The following is a 19117-nucleotide window of genomic DNA, read 5'->3' as shown; positions in this document are numbered from 1 at the left end:
GTAACAGCAGAAGACAGTCAGCTGGACAGTAGTCCAGTCCCCACAATGACTGAAGAAATATAATGCAACTTCATAATACCTGCAACATTCGGGCAGTGAGTTGATCCAACTCCTGAATCCTCTGATCCCTTTCTGCGATCTTCTGCTCTGCTGCCAAAACCTTTTCATTCGCTAACTTCAGTTCATGGACAGCTTGATTTATTCGTGCCTTCAATAAAAAAAGAAAACCCTGATTTGCATTCCCATCATTTCTGGTTCTCAGCACAGAGCCACAGAACTGTGCTGGAGTTAACATAAAGTCGCAAAAAAAAACTGTGCCTAGATCCTGAGCACCTGACCCTGCTCTCCACGTGTAAAGGCAATTCTATCTGTGATCTCATATTGGGCTCATCAAGTTCTCCCCTAATTTCCTGGCTTAGAGTTCTCTATTTAACTGACTAAATGGACCTTCACAAACTGTTGTACTTTAAACAGAATCATTTTACTTTGTTGTATCAAAAAATGTCTATTTACAAACAGTTAAACTCGCCATCACAATAAGAGGGTCATTTAAGGATCATTAATAATTTTAGCCTCAAATTATTTCCAAATTTGGAGGGAAGTATGGGCTCTCTCCACCAGAAAATTTTGCCAAGGTGTTTGTTTCTGCCACTGGATCATCTGATTTTCTGCAAGTTCAGACACATTTCTCATTTTCCATTTTTACTCTCTTTGCAACTTTTACCCAATCGGGGCACACTTCCCAAATTCCAATAACCCTGAGTCACAAAGTGTGAGTTAATATGACCTTCTTTCAATGGGTATTTTAGCCAGTTCCTAAATCACTTCTCATTTAATATTCTCATTCCAGTAGCAGATGGCAGTGTCATTGAGATGGGGTTGTAAAAAGCTGTATTATTGAGGAACTTCCCGCAGGACTTCACTTCATTACTCTTATTTCAAAATGGAGAGTGAGAATGGGGCACACACCAGGATAGACATCAAGAGCTGCTGGAAGGTCCCTTGGTCTGCCTGAAACTTGTTGGTCTTCCAGCACATTGAGATGTCCATTAAGAAAGAGGTAGGTAGATAGCTATAGATAGATTTTATATGAGAGGGGGAGAGGGGGGGAGAGGGGGGAGGGGGGGGAGAGAGGGGGGGAGAGGGGGGAGAGAGGGGGGGAGGGGGGAGAGAGGGGGGAGAGAGGGGGGGAGAGAGGGGGGGAGGGGGAGAGAGGGGGGAGAGAGGGGGGGGGGAGAGAGGGGGGGAGAGAGGGGGAGGGGGGAGGGGGGGAGGGGGGGGGGGGGGGGGGAGAGGGGGAGAGAGGGGGGAGAGAGGGGAGAGGGGGGAGAGGGGGGAGGGGGAGAGGGGGAGAGGGGGAGAGGGGGGAGGGGGGAGGGGAGGGGGAGAGGGGGAGAGGGGGAGAGGGGGAGAGGGAGAGGGAGAGGGGAGAGGGGAGAGGGGAGAGGGGAGAGGGGGAGGGGGAGAGGGGGAGGGGGAGAGGGGGAGAGGGATAGGATGAAATCTGTTTTTGAAATTTAAGAAAAAGTGAGAATGAGAAGAGTGGAGCATGAGCTTCTCAAGAGGTGAGGGGGTAACTGGCTCACACCCTGAGAATGGAAGCACGCCACTAGTACCCGGTCAGACCTGAAGAGCTTCTTTTTCAGCCTGATGTTTCTGTTCCGCTTCTCTCAGTTTATCATCATATTGGTTATAAAGTTTTCTGGTCATTTCCCTCATTGCACTGGCATTGGCTTCCTGAGAAGTTTCTATCTGTAATACATTGACAAGAAATGAAGTGTTTAGTAAATAAGGAAATGCTCAGTTTCAAAATATCAAAACACTGTACTATTTTGGAAATCAGCGCGAGGTAACGGTGGACGAGATAGCAAGTGTGCAAGCTTAAGTAAAGAAACAAAGGGGCCATTCTCAATTGAAGCTGACCCAGTTTGAATAATTAAACCATTATCCCTGCCATGAAGGATACATTGTGTATTCAGTGCAACAAATAAGGTCCTTCAACAGTGGGTCTCTCTCAAGAAGAAATAATGGTAGTTGCTTTCAAAATTTAGAGTCAAACTACCAAATACTTCTAGGAAACTCAGCATTGTTTCTCGAAACACTAGATGACAGATTGGTTTGAAATACTTGTTGGGTTGCAGAGGTTGTGAATCTTAAGCTAAAAAGGTTCAGCTGTTTCAAAATAAGTAAACAGAACATCGAACAACATGCCCTCTGGCCTATGATGTTGATCTGACCTTGAGCCTATTGGATGATCAATTTAACCCCTCCCTTTTACATGGCCTATGGGCTCCATTTTTCTTTCATCCATGTGCCTATCCTAAATGACTCCAATGTATCTACATCTACCACCACCCTCGGAGTGTATCCCAGGCGCTCTTTGTGTTAAACACCTACCTCTAACCTCAACCTCCGCAAAACTGCACCTACTTCTACTCTGCAAGTAAAAAAATGTTCTGTATTAGGCTGGGCCTTTAGATTAGACTTCCACACATGAAGGACAGAAGTCAATAACAAATGCTTTGGTGAGTTGTTGGTCAGGAGTTTAATCAATTTTGTTCAACAACCATTTTAAAGGAGAAAAGATGGGTGAATAGAATTAGATCACTGATCATTGATGAGCTCACTAAATGGTTGAACCAGCTGAGTGAGCCAAATACCTCCATTTTGTAGAATGCAGAATTTTTGTGAGAAGGGCAGTGCTTAGTTTGCAACTGAACTAAACCCAAAGGTCAATCCTACTGTTCATCCAGATGCTTCCTAAAAATGGTGGAAGTTTCTGCCTCTAGCATCTCCTCAGGCGGCACATTTCAAAGTACTACCAACTCTTAATGAAATATTTCTTCCTCAGATCTCTTCACACTCCTTGTACTTGACCTATACCCTTTGTTCTTTGATGCCTCTGCCATGGGGGGAGAATACTTACTTTCTGCTCCTCTGTTCCTGATAGGTTCCCAGACCCTAGTCTGGGTCAACCCACATAAAGCTGCAGGGTCTGACAAAATTGCTGGTCGGTGCTGACAGACTCTGCAGCCAACTAGCAGTTGTTGTCACGGACATGTTTAACATCTCTCTGTAACAGTCCTCCATCCCCACCAGCTGGCACAGCCATCACCATCATCCCAGGGCCCGAGAGCCCACTGGTAACCTGCCTTAATGACACTGTCTAGTAGCATTGACTTCAGCAATAAGGAAGTGCTTTGAGTAGTGGGTCATGAACTGCATTAAATCCTGCCTTCCCACAACATTGGACTTTTGTATCACCCCAACTGATGATGCAATAGCGTCTGCCCTCTGTTCAGTCCTGCTCCATCTGGAGAATGATGTCTCATCAACTCGGTTTAGCATTCAGTACGATTATTCCTTAGAAGCTGGTGGCTAAACTGTCCATACTGGGTCTCAACATCTCCCTCTGTAATTGGATCTTGGACCTCTCGTCGGAGAGACCTCAGACAGTCCATGTTGGCAGGAATATTTCAAGATCCATCACGCTAAGCAGCGAAGGCCCATCGGGCTGCGTGTTGAGCTCGCTGCTGTTCACACTGCTGACGCATGACGGTACAGCTGGGTTCAGCTCTAACTACATCATTCAGTTCTCTGATGGTGCGACAGTGTTTGACCTCATCAGCAACAATGAGGAGTCAGCATACAGGGAGCAGGAAGAGTGGCCTGTGGACCAGTACAAACACAACTTGAGTCTCAACATGGGCAAGACTAAAGAGATGATTGTGGACTTCAGGAAGGTGCAGGCTGACCCCTCCTCACTGCACATCAACGGCTCTTCTCTGGAGAGTCAGGAGAAACAAGTTTCTTGGATGTACACCATGAATGATCTCACCTGACCCCTCAACACCACCTCTTTAGTCAAGAGAGCATAGCAGCTTCTTCACTTCCTGTGGAAATTGAGGTGCCCAAGGCTTCCCACCTCCTTTCTAACCACAGCGGGAGAGTCCTGACCTGCTGTATCACCATCTGGTATGGGAATTGCAAGGCATCCGACCGCAAGATCCTACAATGGATTGTGAGGACTGCTGAGAGTATCATCAGCGTCTTCCGCGACCCCCCCCCCCACTATACACTAGAAGAGCTGTGTTCACAGAGCCTTCAGCATTTTCAAGAACTTTTCCCATCTGTCCCTCGATCTCTTTGACCTCCTACCATCAGGCAGAAGGTACTGCAGTACAAGAACTGGGGCTGTTGGTCTGGTTAACCACTTCTTGCCCCAGACTGTGAGACTCCTGAACACTCTGCTACCACCCAGTACCCCACAGTAGCAGCAGCTTTATACTGTAGTTTATTTAACTATATATCATAGATACACTTTATAGCAACTTATACACCTACAGAATGTTTAATTATCTGTTAATATTATTTTATGTGCTATATGTGATATATGTACTGGTTTGGCACCTTAGTCCCAGAGAAATGTTGTTTCCTTTTGGGGAGAGAGTGTACATTCATCAGGTCTCCCTCAGCCTCCTCTTGGAGGAGGAGAGACACAGTCTCTCCCCACAACTACAATCCTCCAATCTAGGCGACATCCTGATGAATTCCCTTTGAACCATCACATGTATAGTGACTAGAACTGAGCGCAATATTTTCACTGTGGGTTAACCAGGCGTACTAATAAACATTTGGCATGTCTCATTAATGTGGCATTTGAATCATTTATTTAAAGTCTTTGATCACACCTGATTATACCTGGAAAATAAATGTTAACTTTAGCTATTTAAATTTTTTTTAAGTTTTAGTGTACCAAGGAAAACATAGCAATCTCAAGCTTCCTTGTGCTTTGAAAACAGCTGTTTTAAAATTAATGGTTCAAATGACAACCATGTCTGCAACAGCATTAATGTAAAATTCAAACAGAAAGCAGATGTGAACAATGGGTACATTTATTTTTTTAAAACATCATCATTCTTTCTGCAAGAATTTTTAAAAATGTCATAAACTATGGAAGTCAGGGTTTTTCATGCAATTTTGCTCCGAGAAACTTGTTTGTATCTCTGATACTGTCAGGGTATTTCCACATACAATTATGTTAATTACTCCCAAGCCTCAGTTGATCCCAAAGTTGGAAACATAGGACGATTCTTTACTGGTAATAGTGGATAAAACTCACAAATCACCATAGGAAATGTCAGCACTGTTAAGTCAGAGAGAGATAAGCTGAAAAGGCAACTTATGAAGTTGTTACTGGGATTTGAGACTTTTTTTTTTACCATGGGGGGGGTGACCTTATAGAGATTTATAAAATCATGAGGGGCACAGTCTTTTTCCCAGCATAGGGAAGCCTAAAACTAGATGGCATAGGTGTAAGGTAGGAAGGGAAAGATTTAAAAGGGACCTGAGGGGGAACTTTTTCCACACTGAGGGTAGTGAGTCGATGAAATGAGGTGGCAGAGGAAGTGGTAGAGGGAGCATCAATTACAACATTTGGACAGGTTCATAGAAACATAGAAAATAGGTGCAGGAGTAGGCCATTCAGTCCTTCAAGCCTTCACCGCCATTCAGTATGATCACGGCTGATCATCCAACTCAGAACCCTGTACCTGCCTTCTCTCCATACCCCGTGATCCCTTTAGCCACAAGGGCCATATCTAACTCCCTCTTAAATATAGCCAATGAACTGGCCTCAACTGTTTCCTGTGGCAGAGAATTCCACAGATTCACCACTCATGTATAGGAAAGGCTTAGGGACACTGGCCAAACACAGGCAAATAAGATTAATTCAGATAGACTTCTTCGCTGGCATGTACGGGTCAGGCCGAAGGGCCTGTTCCTATCCTCTGTTGTCTGTACAGCAGAGAGAAAAGCCCTTCAGACAACAAACACCCATCTTCAGCAATCCCTACCTTAGCCCCCATCATTCTCCCCATTTTCTATCCCTCACCCACATAGCCAGGGACAAGTTTACAATGTCCAATTGACCTTACAATTTGCAAATCTTTGGGAGGTGAGCAGAAACTGGCGCACCCTAGGGAAACCCATGTGGTTCTGGGGAATGAGCAAAGTCTACACAGACAGCACCGGAAATGAGGATTGATCCCACTCACCGGAACAGGGAAGTAACAGCTGGACCGTCTAACACTGTCAGAAAGAAATGGTGCAGTTTATCAGCAGCTCTTTGTTATGTGCCTGAATGTAGACTAGTACCAGCTTGGTGACCAGCATGGTGACCAGACTGGTGATATTGGGTTGCAATGATACTGTTGCCTTGTTCTTGTAAAGAGGTTTTGAGTATAAAAGACAAGAAGTCTTTGATGACTAGGGAGTCAAATGACTCACAACACTGAGCAACACACACAAAATGCTGGAGGAACTCAGCAGGCCAGGCAGCATCTATGGAAAAGAGTAAGCTGTTGATGTTTTGGGCCGAGACCCTTCAACAGGACCGACAACGTACTGTGTAGGCTGACTCGTTCATTCGGCTGGCTATAAACTTGATAAATTTTGGACCTTTGTAAAAGTGGGAGTCTCACCCTCAAATTCATAAAACTAAAATCTTGGCAGCAGCACATTCTGATTCAGCCATTGTGTGAAGGTCAGTGTGGTACACATACAGCAGCTGAGCTGATGGTCACTACTTGTAGAAGCAACAGTCTGTTGATAGAAACTCAGCTGGTCGAGCAGCACGAGTGAAGGTAAAATACTTTTCAGTGTCTCTGGCTGAAACCATGCATTAGGACCATCCTGATGCAGGGCTTTGACCTGAAACATCAACAATTCCTTTCCTCCCGCAGGCACTGCTTGACCCACTGAGTTCCGGCAGCAGACAGTTTATTGCTCCAAGTTCCAGCATCTGCGGTCTCTTGTGTCTTCAGTTTGTTATTAGAAGTATGTGCAAGTGATTTATTTGGGATATTTTCCTTCAATCCTTCCCTGAAGGCTTCAACTCATTCTACACACAGAGGGAGAGCTTCTGGTTCCTCGCCCAGCTGAGATCATAGAAGCAGAGAAAGTTATGGCACAGAAGGAGCTGAGTGTTTGAGTCTGTGCCAGCTCCCAGCAAAGCAAACCCATCAGCCTCATTCCCAACTGATCTGCAAACTATTCCCTCTCATCCCCAGCCGATTTTCTTTTCAAGGTATAGATTGATTCTACTGACTAGTGAAAGGCCTGGAAGGATAAAAACATAGAAAACCTACAGCACAATACAGGCCCTTCAGCCTATAGAGTTGTGACGAACATGTCCCTACCTTAGAAATTACTAGGCTTACCTATAGCCCTCTATTTTTCTAAGCTCCATGTACCTATCTAAAAGTCTCTTAAAAGACCCTATCGTATCCACCTCCACCACTGTTGCCGGCAGCCCATTCCACGCACTCACCACTCTCCGAGTAAAAAACTTACCCCTGACGTCCCCTCTGTACCAACTCCCCAGCCTGGAAAAGGTGGACGTGGAGAGAACGGTTTCATTAGTAGGAGAGCTTAGGATCCAAGGGCACAACCTCAGAATAAAGGAGCTGAGAATTTAGAACTGAGGTGAGGAGAAATTTCTTTAGGCGTGGAATTCATTGCTATAGAGGGCTGTGGAGGTCAAGCCATTGGGTGTATTGCAGAGATTGGCAGAGATTAATAGGTACTTGATTGGTAAGAGAGCTGAGGGTTCAGGGTTAAAAGATGAGAAAATGGGTTTGAATGCCACAACTGAACGATGGAGCAGACTCAATGGACCAATGGCTTAATTCTGCTCCTAGATCTGATGGTCTTAGGGATTCATTACTCTAAAATGCAGTAAACTGCAGATTAGACTCTGAGTAAAAATATTGTTCCCACATCCTCCTCTCTTTGCCCCAAAAATTTCAAACCCTGTCCCCTGGTCTTTGATCTACTTGCCAATGGGAACCACGTCCTCCTTAAGGGCCACTACACCCCTCTCATACATCTTGTCTGATTTCCTCTAAACCTACTTTGTTTCAAAAAGATCCATCCCAGATTCTCCAGTCAACAGCTGAAAACTGAGCTGTTAATACTTGTTAAAACCATTAAAAAACTGAAATATACAGAGACAAATACATCCTTTAAAAATATTCTATTTGTAACATTTACATGGCAATACCCCGACAACATAACTTATAGGTAGAACTACTGATAACCTTTTCAGGATCTCAGTTTATCTACTTGTGCATGGAAGTCCCAGAGTTAACCATCATTTTATCCATGTAGTGACTGCATATACTGATAGCCACCAATCCTGGCCCAAGGTATGTACGCCTGCTTCAGATCAGCTAACTGTACAATAGCTTGTAACCTAAGCCATTACTTACCTACCACCTGCCTGAACCATAATTGTGATATTACCTAATTGCTAATAATATGTTTTAGTCTGGTCTGTCCCTTTAAGGTTGCTGTTTTTTATTAAAGTAATGGGAAAAGTGATCCAAACAGGGACACCCTGTAATAAATTAATGTTTATTGATGCTGGGAGGTTCTATGCCTAGCTCTTTGGCCAGCTCTCACCTTCTCCTGAAGAGTGGTAGGTCACTAAGAGAAGGACAAAGCTAAAGGATAGAGTGGGCTTTCTTGTGTTCAGTGCTTGGCAAATGATGCATATGTGCTAAATGCCAATTTTCTGTATGCAGATACTTGTAATCAACATTGGCGTTGATGGGACTAAACCTAAACAGGCAAATGACACTATTGATAATGATCAGCTGCTGAGTCGGGAAATGATGTAAGACTGGTGTAAAAAAAATGCTTCACAGATGCAGTGTCCTATGAATAGTCTAAGTGAAAAGCTGAGCTTTTTAGCTTCAGCTAACTGACCTACGAGTCAAAAATAATCCAGAATAGTAAATAGTAAATATATGTACATGATCAGGTCCACAGGAGGCACACGAAGAGAGGAATGGACGATTCCTACAATTAATACCAGGGGACATTTTCCATGTTACATAGGTTACCCAATATTTTGTACAATTCATTTGTGTTTAATACCGATATGTTGTGTGTTAATCCCCACTGGCTGCACTCTTAGAGGTCACTCTTGTTCTATGCTTCCACATATGCAGGCTATCTTTGCAACTCTCACTATTATTTACCTTGAGTTTCAGGATTTGGTTCTCCATTTGTGCGTTGTGTATCTGCTGATCCTTCTCCTTCATTTGCTCCAGTGACTGGCTGTACGACTTTTGAAGATCTCTCATTTTCTCCTGCCTCCTGTTGGTGTCTATTGATGCATCCAAGAGGGTCCTCTGATAAAAACAAGGCACCTGGTTAAAACCCCCCATCTGGAAGAAAACACGAACCACCCATTCTACAACATTTGTCTCAAGAATATGTGATTTGTTTTGTTCATTGACTAACTTCAATAATTGATTATGATTTGTGCAGTAATGTGAGCTGGTGTGGGAAGTTAAAGCTTTAAGGTGTTCCCCACCTTTGCATCCACAGCACATGTTCCTGATCGAGAAGATGGGCTCTGCTTGTGACTGACATACATCAGATGTCACCAGGAAGCCATGTGACACAAGTAATTGCATTGAAAGATGAAGTTGCAGATTTCTCTATGGAAGGTACACGATGGTGCCAGAACAAGGTTGCTCTTTACAAGTTGCACTCAACAGGCCTACTCATCACATTTATTGTAATCATTCTACTCTCTTAAATCCCCATTCTATGACCTTACTAATTAATAACAATATTCTCTCAAATCTGCTTATTGCTTTGGCAATCTACCTACTTGACTCTCAGCCCCTAAAGAACCACTTCCCACTGCCTTGCGAAGGCAGCCAATGCAATCAAGGGCCCCTTCACCCTGAACATTATTTCTTCTCCTCCCTCCCATCAGGCCGAAGATACAAAAGCCTGAAAATTCAAACCAACATGCTCTAGGACAGCTGCTGTTCTACTGCTAGAAGGCTCTCGAGCAGACCTCTTCTAAACTAAAAGTTGAACTCTTAATCTCTCAATCTCACCCGGTTCACGGTCCTTGCACTTTATTTGTCTGTCTGCATTGCATTTTCTCTCTACCTGTAGCACTACATTCTGCATTTTGTTTTCATTTTTACTTTTGTTCTACCTCGATGTACGTGTTTGGAATGATATGCCTGAATGACATCTGCCATATGATAAAGACAAAGAACCCTTCACTGCACCACCTTATTCCTAGGTTCGTCTCATTGTGGATGTTGTTTCCTTGGATTTTCAGAAAGCCTTTGACAACATGCTCACATGAGGCTTCTAAACAAGCTAAGAGCCCGTGGTATAGCAGGGAAGATACTAACATGAATTGAAGATTGGCTGAGTAGCAGGAGTCAAAGAGTGGGAATAAAGGGGGTCTTTTCTGATTGGCTGTCAGTGACCAGTGGTGTCCCTCAGGGGTTGATGTTTTCACATTATATGTCAATCATTTGGATGACGGACAATGACTTGGCTTTGAGGCCAAGTTTATGGATGATACAGAGATAGGTGGAGGAGCAGGTAGAATAAAGGAAGCAGGGAGCCTGCAGAAAGACTGAAACAGATTAGGAAAATAGGCAAAGAAGTGGCAGATGGAATAGTGTGTAGGGAAGTGTATGGTCATGCACTTTGGAAGAAGGAACAAAGGCATAGACTATTCTCTAAATGGGGAGAAAATTCAAAAATCAGCGGTGCAAAGGGAGTTTAGAGTCTTGGTACAGGATTGCAGTTTGAGTCAGTGGGAAGGAAGGCAAAGGAAATGTTAGCATTTGTTTTGAGAGGACTAGAATATAAAGGCAAGGATGTAATATTGAAGCTTCATAAGGGATTGGTCAGACTGTACTTGGAGTATTTTGAGCAGTTTTGTTCAAGAAAGGCTGTGCTGGCCTTGGAGTTGGCCTAGGGAGATTCATGAGAATGATCCTGGGAATGAAAAGGTTAACGTATGAGGAGCATACAGACTCTGGGCCTGTACTCACTTGAGTTGAGAAGAATGGGGGTGAATCTCATTGAAACCCATTGAGCATTGAAAGGTTTAGATAGAGTTAATGTGCAGAGGATGCTTCCTATAGTGGATGAGCCTAGGACAGAGGGCACAGTTCTGAATGAAAGGATGTCCTTTTAGAACAGAGATGAGATGGAATTTCTTTAGCTAGAGGGTGGTGAATCTGTAGAATTCATTGCCACAGATAGCTATGGAGCCAAGTCATTGGTAATATTTAAAGCAGAGGCTGATAGGCTCTTCATTAGTCAAGGCATCTAAGGTTATGGGGAGAAGGCAGAAGACTGGGGTTGAAAGGGATAAAAAGCAGCCATGTTGGAATAGCATATTCCACGTTGGAATGGACCAAATAGCCTAATTCTGCTCTTATGCAGAATTCTTATTCCTGACATCTTATGGCATTTGGAGTTGCTTATATTTTCATGTAGACATCTGGGCTGCTTCTCAAGAATAAGCACTTGGAGTATTGTGCTCAGTTCTGGCCATCCTGTTATAAGAAAGATGTTATTGAGCTGGTAAGTGTGAAGAAAAGATTTTCTAGGATGTTGCCAGGATTCAAGGGACTGGGTTACAGGGAGAGGTAGGACAAGTAGAACTTTATTCCTCGGAGCATAGGAGACTGAGAGGGGATCATATAGAGATAATGCAAAACCATGAGAGGCAGAGATAGGGTAAATGCACTAGAGCTTTTCCCCAAGCTTAGGAAATCAGAAACTAGAGGCATGGCTTTAAAGTGAGAAGGGAAAGATTTAATAGGTAACAAATAACCTGATGGGCAACTTTTTTTTTAAACTAAGGAGGGTGGTCCATGTGTAGAATAAGCGGCCAGAGGAAAGTACAGTGATAACTTTTAAAAGACAGTTGAACAGATACATGAATGGGAAAGGTTTAGCGGGATATAGGCCAGTTGCAGGCAAGTGGGACTACATAACCTGGATGGTTACTATTTCGGTTGAAGTTCACCAGTTGGGCTAAAGGACCTGTTTCGGTGCTGCTTGTGTCTATGACTCCACAACTCTAATGTCGCAGGAAGAGACCATCCAGCTTCACTCCTCTGTTGGGCGAGTCTCCTCAGTGGATCAGGAGCAGATACATCCTCAGGTGACTGGTAACCCATCACATGAGTGAGACACAAACAACCCGAGGGAGTGATCAGTCATACCTGCAGGTCTAGTGTCATGGCTGTCAAGGAGTTGTTCATGTTCCTGTACTGCCCCAGTGCTGAGGAATTGCTGTTCACTTCCTGCTGCAGAGATGCCTGCCGTGCCTCCGATGCCTGAAACACAAGAGATGATCGTCACACCCCATCAGACTGGAGCAACAAGTAACTGACTGGGTTGAGCAGCATTGTGAGGGGGGAAGGAATGGTCACTGTTTCAGGCCGAGGCCCTGCTTTGTTCCAGATTACAGCATTTAGTCTCTTAAATTAGATCCTTCCAGGAGTTTGAACATGTTTTCATGGATTGGAACATTTGCCACAGTCTGTGGATGCAAACATGTTTTATCCATAAGATCATAAGACATAGAAGCAGAATTAGGCCACTCCACCATTCCATCATGGTTGATACATTATTCCTCTCAACCCCATTCTCCTGCCTTTTCCCCGTATCCTTTGATGCCCGACTAACCAAGAACATATCAACCTCCACTTTAAGCACATTCAATGACTTTGCCTCCACAGCTGTCTGGGGCAATTAATTCCACAGATTCACTCACCTCTGGTTAAAAAAATTCCTCCTCATCTGTTTTAAGTGGATGTCCCTCTATTCTAAGGCTGTGCCTTCCAGTCCTAGATTCCCCCACTATACCTCCGCCCTCTGACACTTTTGAATTTCTGGCATACTGATGCAAAATACTTACTAAGTTCATCCGCCATTTCTGTGTCACCGTTCCCCTCCCCCCGCCATTACTACCTCTCCAGCATCATTTTCCAGCAGTCTTTTACTCTATATATTTGACAAAAACTTTTGGTATCCTCTATGACATTTTTGGCTAGCTTACCTTCAAATTTCATCTTTTCTCTCCTTACGTTTCTGGTTGCCTTCTGTTGGTTTTTAAAAGCTTCCCAATCCTCTAACTTCCCACTAATACTTGATATATGATACACCCTCTCTTTTGTGCCATCTTTGAGTTCCCTTTTCACCATGGTTGCCTCATCCTCCCTTTAGAGTACATCTCCTTCTTTGGGATCTATCTATCCTGTGTCTTCCGAATTGCTCCCAGAAACTCCAGCCATTGTTGTTCTGCCATTGTTCCTGCTACTGTCCCTTTCCAATCAGCTTTGGCCAGCTCCTCTCTCATGCTACTGTAATTCCCTTTACTCCACTGTAACGCTGATACATCTGACTTTATCTTCTCCCTCTCAAACTGTAGGGTGAATCAATCATATTATGAACTCTGTCACCCAAGGGTTGCTTTACCTTACACTCCCTAATCAAATCCAGTTCATTACACAATACCTAGTCCAGAATCACCTTTCCCCTAATGGGCTCAACCACAAGCTACTCTAGAAATCCATCTCATAGGCATTCTACAAATTACCTCTCTTGGGATCCACCACCAACCTGATTTTCCCAATCTACCTGCATATTGAAATCCCCCATGACTATTATAACATGGCCTTATAACATGCCTTTTCAATTTTCTATTGTAATTGATATCCCATGTCAAGGCTACTCTTCAGAGGCTCATGTACAACTCCTATCAAGGTCTTTTTACCCCTGCAGTTTCTTAACTCTATCCTCAAGGATTCTATATCTACTGATCCTATGTCACCTCTTTCTAAGAATTTGATTTCAGAGCCATCCCACCCCCTCTGCCTTCCTGTCTGTCCTTTGATACAATGTGCATCCTTGGATATTAAGCTCCCAACTATGATTTTCTTTCAGCCATGCCACAGTGATGTAATGCCACAATGCTGTAACTACCATTCTTGAACTGTGCTACAAGATTATCTTCGTATACTGCATGCATTCAAAGACAACACCTTCATTCCTGTTATAATCACCCTTTTCAATTTTGCCCCCATGTTATATTTCACCTCATCCCTCTGACTGCGACTTTGCCCTGTCATCTGTCTCACAGTCCTCACAGTCTCACTACACACTGCATCTACTTGTATACCAACGCCCCCATTCTCAGCCCTATCATTTCCAGTTCCCATCCCCCTGCAAAATTGGTTTAAACAGTTCTAGAAAACCTGCCCACAAGGATATTGGTCCCCTTAGGATTTAGGTATAACCCTTCCTTTTTGTACGGGTCATATCTTCCCCAGAAGAGATCCTATTGATCCAGAAATCTGAAACCCTGCCCCCTGCACCACTTCCTCAGTCACTCTTTCATCTGTACCACCATCCTATTCCTGCCCTGACTGGCACATAGCAGTGGGTGTAATCCAAAGAATACTATCTTGGAGGTCTTTTTCTTCAACCTCTTCCCTAACTCTCTACGCAGGACCTCTTCCCCCTTTCTACCTATATCATTGGTGCTAATGTGCACCTTGACCACTGGCTGCTCACCCTCCCTCTTGACAATCTTCTGCAGTCACTCTGAGACATTTTGGACCCTCGCACTGGGAGACAACACACTTCCTAGTTTCTTTTTTGTGGCCACAGAACCTGCTGTCTGTCTCGCTAACTATCGAGTCTCCAATCAATACAGCTCTGCCTGACTTCAGCCTTCCCTGCTGAGCCTCAGAGCTGCCAACAGTGCCACTGGCCTGGCTGCTGCTGTCGTGTCCTGACAGGTCATTCCCCACCCCTACCCCCAGTGGTGTCCAAAGGGGTATTATTGTTGCTGAGGGGAATACACGAGACCCCTGCCCTGGATGTTTACTCCCCATTACTTCTCTTGGTGGTCACCCATGTACTATCTGAAAATTGCACTCGAGGTGTGACCACCTCATTAAAAGTCTCATCTATGATGTTTTCAGCTTTTGGATGGTCCTGACGGCCTCCAGTTCCAATCCCTGTCAGTCAGGAGCTGAAGTAGATGTAGTCATCAGGGGTCTGTTTTAATCTGTACCTGCTCTCGCCCAAGCTGGTTCAACAAAGCCCGACCACTATGACAGTGTCTACTCACATAATAGCTGCTCTGCTTAAACCTCGATTCTTTTTATTAGCCCAGGCTAAGTTACTATTGACCCACCAATCTCTCGCTCCTCAGACGTCCTGACTGGCCCTGCTTGCTTTTTAAAACTGGTGCGCAAAGTCCCCAAGGAAATATCTCCAAATCACTCGCAGTCTCCTGCTCCACAGCCAAGTCCTGACAGGCCCCGCTTGCCTTATCAAAGCATGCTGAATCCTTGGTTACTTGGTGGATTCCAATCGTATGACGCTATTGGCAGGAAAACCAGGAGATGGAGGAGCAGCCAGCTGCAGGAACAGCTGTGGACATGCAGCGAGACAGGGTGCACAGCTGCTGAGAAACCAGGATCACTCAGCATATGGTGTGGAAGTTCCAGAGACTGGGTTCCCCACTGACTGCTCAGTGCCACAACACTTCCTGCATCTGCAGCCTTCATCTCCAGATTTCAAGAATTATTCAAACTCATAAATGATGAGCAGGGGGAGCGACTTAGCCTTTGTGCCTCTTCCACTCTATGTATCATAGTCATAGGTCATACTGTGCAGCGGAAGGCCCTTCCGCCTACATGCAACAGTTTACATTGATCACACTTTGTTTCCCCTCCCCATCACTAAATTCTGCCACTGACCTACACACCAGGGACTATTTACACTAATTAACCCCACAAACCAAATTGTTTGTGTTGTAATGTCAGCATTATTAAAAGTAAGTTAATACTAATTAGGATAATGGGGGCTTTACTTCCGTTCTTTTTACATCCAGTGGGTTTTGTATATAGTGTGCCTGCCATGCCGTACGGGTTGTGAAAGCTTCTGTGTGCATATAACAGTTTTGAAGTTCGAGATAAAGTTGTTTCTTGAGCATGAAGTTGTCGAGTGTGCCTTTTTCCAAAGTAGAAGTTTCTACAGTTTGGAATGTGGGAGGAAACCCACATGGTCAAAGGGACAGCCTGCCAACTCGTGGAACTGAAGCACGAACTAAGGTGTCTTAGTCCTGCTGTCCCACCAACCCAGGGACATGGATCTGATCCAACTCCTCGCGTGGAGTTTGCTGATCTCCCCGTAACCCTATGGTGCTCCCCATCCTGGTGAGTTGATCGTATGATGAAATTCAGCCTTTGGTGAAGGAAAGTGGCCAAGGATGAAAGAGACAATAGACAATAGGTGCAGGAGTAGGCCATACGGCTCTTCGAGCCAGCACCGCCATTCACTGTGATCATGGCTGATCATCCACAATCAGTATCCAGTTCCTGCCTTATCCCCATAACCTTTGATTCCGCTATCTTTAAGAGCTCCATCCACCTCTTTCTTGAAAGCATCCAGAGACTTGGCCTCCACAGCCTTCTGGGGCAGAGCATTCCATATATTCACCACTCTCTGGGTGAAAAAGTTTTTCCTCAACTCCGTTCTAAATGGCCTACCCCTTATTCTTAAACTGTGGCCTCTGGTTCTGGACACACCCATCAGCGGGAACATGCTTCCTGCCTCCAGCATGTCCAATCCCTTAATAATCTTATATGTTTCAATAAGATCCCCTCTCAGCCTTCCAAATTCCAGAGTATACAAGCCCAGTCGCTCCAATCTTTCGACATATGACAGTCCCACCATCCCAGGAATTAACCTTGTGAACCTACTCTGCACTCCCTCAATAGCAAGAATGTCCTTCCTCAAATTTGGAGACCAAAACTGCACACAGTACTCCAGGTGTGGTCTCACCAGGGCCCTGTACAGCTGCAGAAGGACCTCTTTGCTCTTATACTCAATTCCCCTTGTTATGAAGGCCAGCATGCCATTAGCTTTCTTCACTGCCTGCTGTACTTGCATGCTTGCTTTCAGTGACTGATGTACAAGAACACCTAGATCTCGTTGTGCTTCTCCTTTTCCTAACTTGGCTCCATTTAGATAATAATCTGCCTTCCTGTTCTTACCACCAAAGTGGATAACCTCACATTTATCCACATTAAACTGCATCTGCCATGCATCTGCCCACTCACCCAGCCTGTCCAAGTCACCCTGCATTCTCATAACATCCTCCTCATATTTCACACTGCCACCCAGCTTTGTGTCATCAGCAAATTTGCTAATGTTACTTTTAATTCCCTCATCTAAATCATTAATATAGATTGTAAACAGCTGCGGTCCCACCACTGAACCCTGCGATACCCCACTGGTCACCGCCTGCCATTCCGAAAGGGACCCGTTAATTGTTACTCTGTTTTCTGTCAGCCAGCCAATTTTCAATCCATGTCAGTACTCTGCCCCCAATACCATGTGCCCTAATTTTGCCCACTAATCTCCTATGTGGGACTTTATCAAAGGCTTTCTGAAAGTCCAGGTACACTACATCCACTGACTCTCCCTTGTCCATTTTCATAGTTACATCCTCAAAAAATTCCAGAAGATTAGTCAAGCACAATTTCCCCTTCATAAATCCATGCTGACTCGGACCAATCCTGTTACTGCTATCCAGATGTGTCGTAATTTCATCTTTTATAATTGACTCCAGCATCTTTCCCACCACCGACGTCAGGCTAACCGGTCTACAATTCCCTGTTTTCTCTCTTCCTCCCTTCTTGAAGAGAGGGACAACATTAGCCACCCTCCAATCCACAGGAACTGATCCTGAATCTATAGAACATTGGAAAATGATTACCAATGCATCCACGATTTCTAAAGCCACCTCCTTAAGTACCCTGGGATGCAGACCATCAGGTCTCGGGGACTTATCAGCCTTCAGACCCAACAGTCTATCCAACACCATTTCTCGCCCAATATAAATCTCCATCAGTTCATCTATTGCCCTGGGTCCTTTGGCCATTATTACATCAAGAGGAGACAGTGAAATGTAGGAGGACTGTAGGGGTACTGGGAAATGGGATGGGTGGGACTGGCCTGTTGGAACAAGCATGGACCTATCACCTTTTCAATTCACAGCCTAACACAAGAAGTCAGGTTTCCAATCCCAGAATGGTGGACAAACTCAACAAACATTTTGTGCCAATTTTTATTGCGGAAGGCACTAGCAGTATGCCAGAAATTTGAGAGCATCATGGGGCAGAAGTCAGTGTGGTCGCTATTACTAAGGAGCAGATGCTCAGGAAGGTGAAACATCTAAAGGTAGATAAGTCACCTGGACGAGATGGACCCCGGATCTCCAGGGTTCTGAAAGAGACAGATGAAGGGATTGTGGATCCTTCAAGAATCACTGGATTCTGGAATAGTTCTGGAGGACTGGAAAATTACAAATAACTCAAAGAGTGGAGGGAGCCAAAGGCAGGAAATGATTAGGTCACTTAGCTTGAGTTCAGTTGTTGGGGAAGATGTTAGAGTCCATTATTAAGGATGAGGCTTTGGAATACTTGGAGGCACATGATAAAAGAAGCTGAAGTCAGCACAGTTTCTTTAAGGAGTAATGTTGCCTGACAAATCTGTTGGAATTCTTAGAGGAAGTAACTGACAGGATATATACGGAGAATCAGTGATGATGTTTACTTGAAATTTCTAAAGGTCTTTGATAAGGTACCACCTATGAGGCTGCTAAACAAGATAAGAGCCCATGGTATTACAGGAAAAATAGTAGTGTTGATGTAAGATTGCAGATTGGCAGGAGGCAAAGCATGTAAATAAACAGGATCTTTTCTGGTCGGCTCTTGGTGACTAGTGGTGTACTGCAGTGGTCGGTGTTGTGACCGCTTCTACATTTTTAAATGGCCTAGATGATGGACTTGATGGTTTTATGGCTAATATGAAGAAAGGTGGAGGGGCAGGTAGTGTTGAGGAAGCAGGGTCAGACAGATCAGGAGAATCTCAATTAATAAATAAATATTTATTAATCCATCAATTTATTTATTTATTAGTTTTTAATTTTGATTTATATTAGTTATATTAAATTATATTAAATATTAATTATTTAAAATTAATTAAGAAGTGGCAGATGAAGTATAGTGTTGGGAAGTGATGGTCACGCACTTCGGTAGAAAATTCAAAAATCAAGGTGTAAAGAGTCTTGTGAGTCCTTGAGCAAAATTCTTTAATGGAAACTGACAGACTGACTTGGTGGTAAGAAGGGCAAAGGCAATGTTAGCAATCATTTTGAGAGGACTAGAATATAAAAGCAGGGATGTAA

The 19117-nt window shown here is 44.2% G+C and overlaps 1 protein-coding gene across 2 annotated transcripts in view; it reads right to left on the bottom strand.

The window, feature by feature from the left end:
* myzap (myocardial zonula adherens protein) overlaps positions 1-19117 on the bottom strand; it is a 97883-nt gene that overhangs the window by 16557 nt on the left and 62209 nt on the right. For both annotated transcript variants that reach the window (XM_063065736.1, XM_063065737.1), the window contains 4 exons: positions 12069-12182; positions 9045-9197; positions 1627-1752; positions 80-208 (listed from right to left, as the gene is read on the bottom strand). In XM_063065736.1, the coding sequence (XP_062921806.1) occupies positions 80-208; positions 1627-1752; positions 9045-9197; positions 12069-12182 (522 nt within the window). The remainder of the gene's footprint in view (positions 1-79; positions 209-1626; positions 1753-9044; positions 9198-12068; positions 12183-19117) is intronic.

This window comes from Mobula hypostoma, chromosome 13, assembly GCF_963921235.1.
Source record: "Mobula hypostoma chromosome 13, sMobHyp1.1, whole genome shotgun sequence".
NCBI classification, from domain to species: Eukaryota; Metazoa; Chordata; class Chondrichthyes; order Myliobatiformes; family Myliobatidae; genus Mobula; species Mobula hypostoma.
Note: the sequence above shows the minus strand (reverse complement) of the source record. Positions and strands in the feature narration are given on the sequence as shown.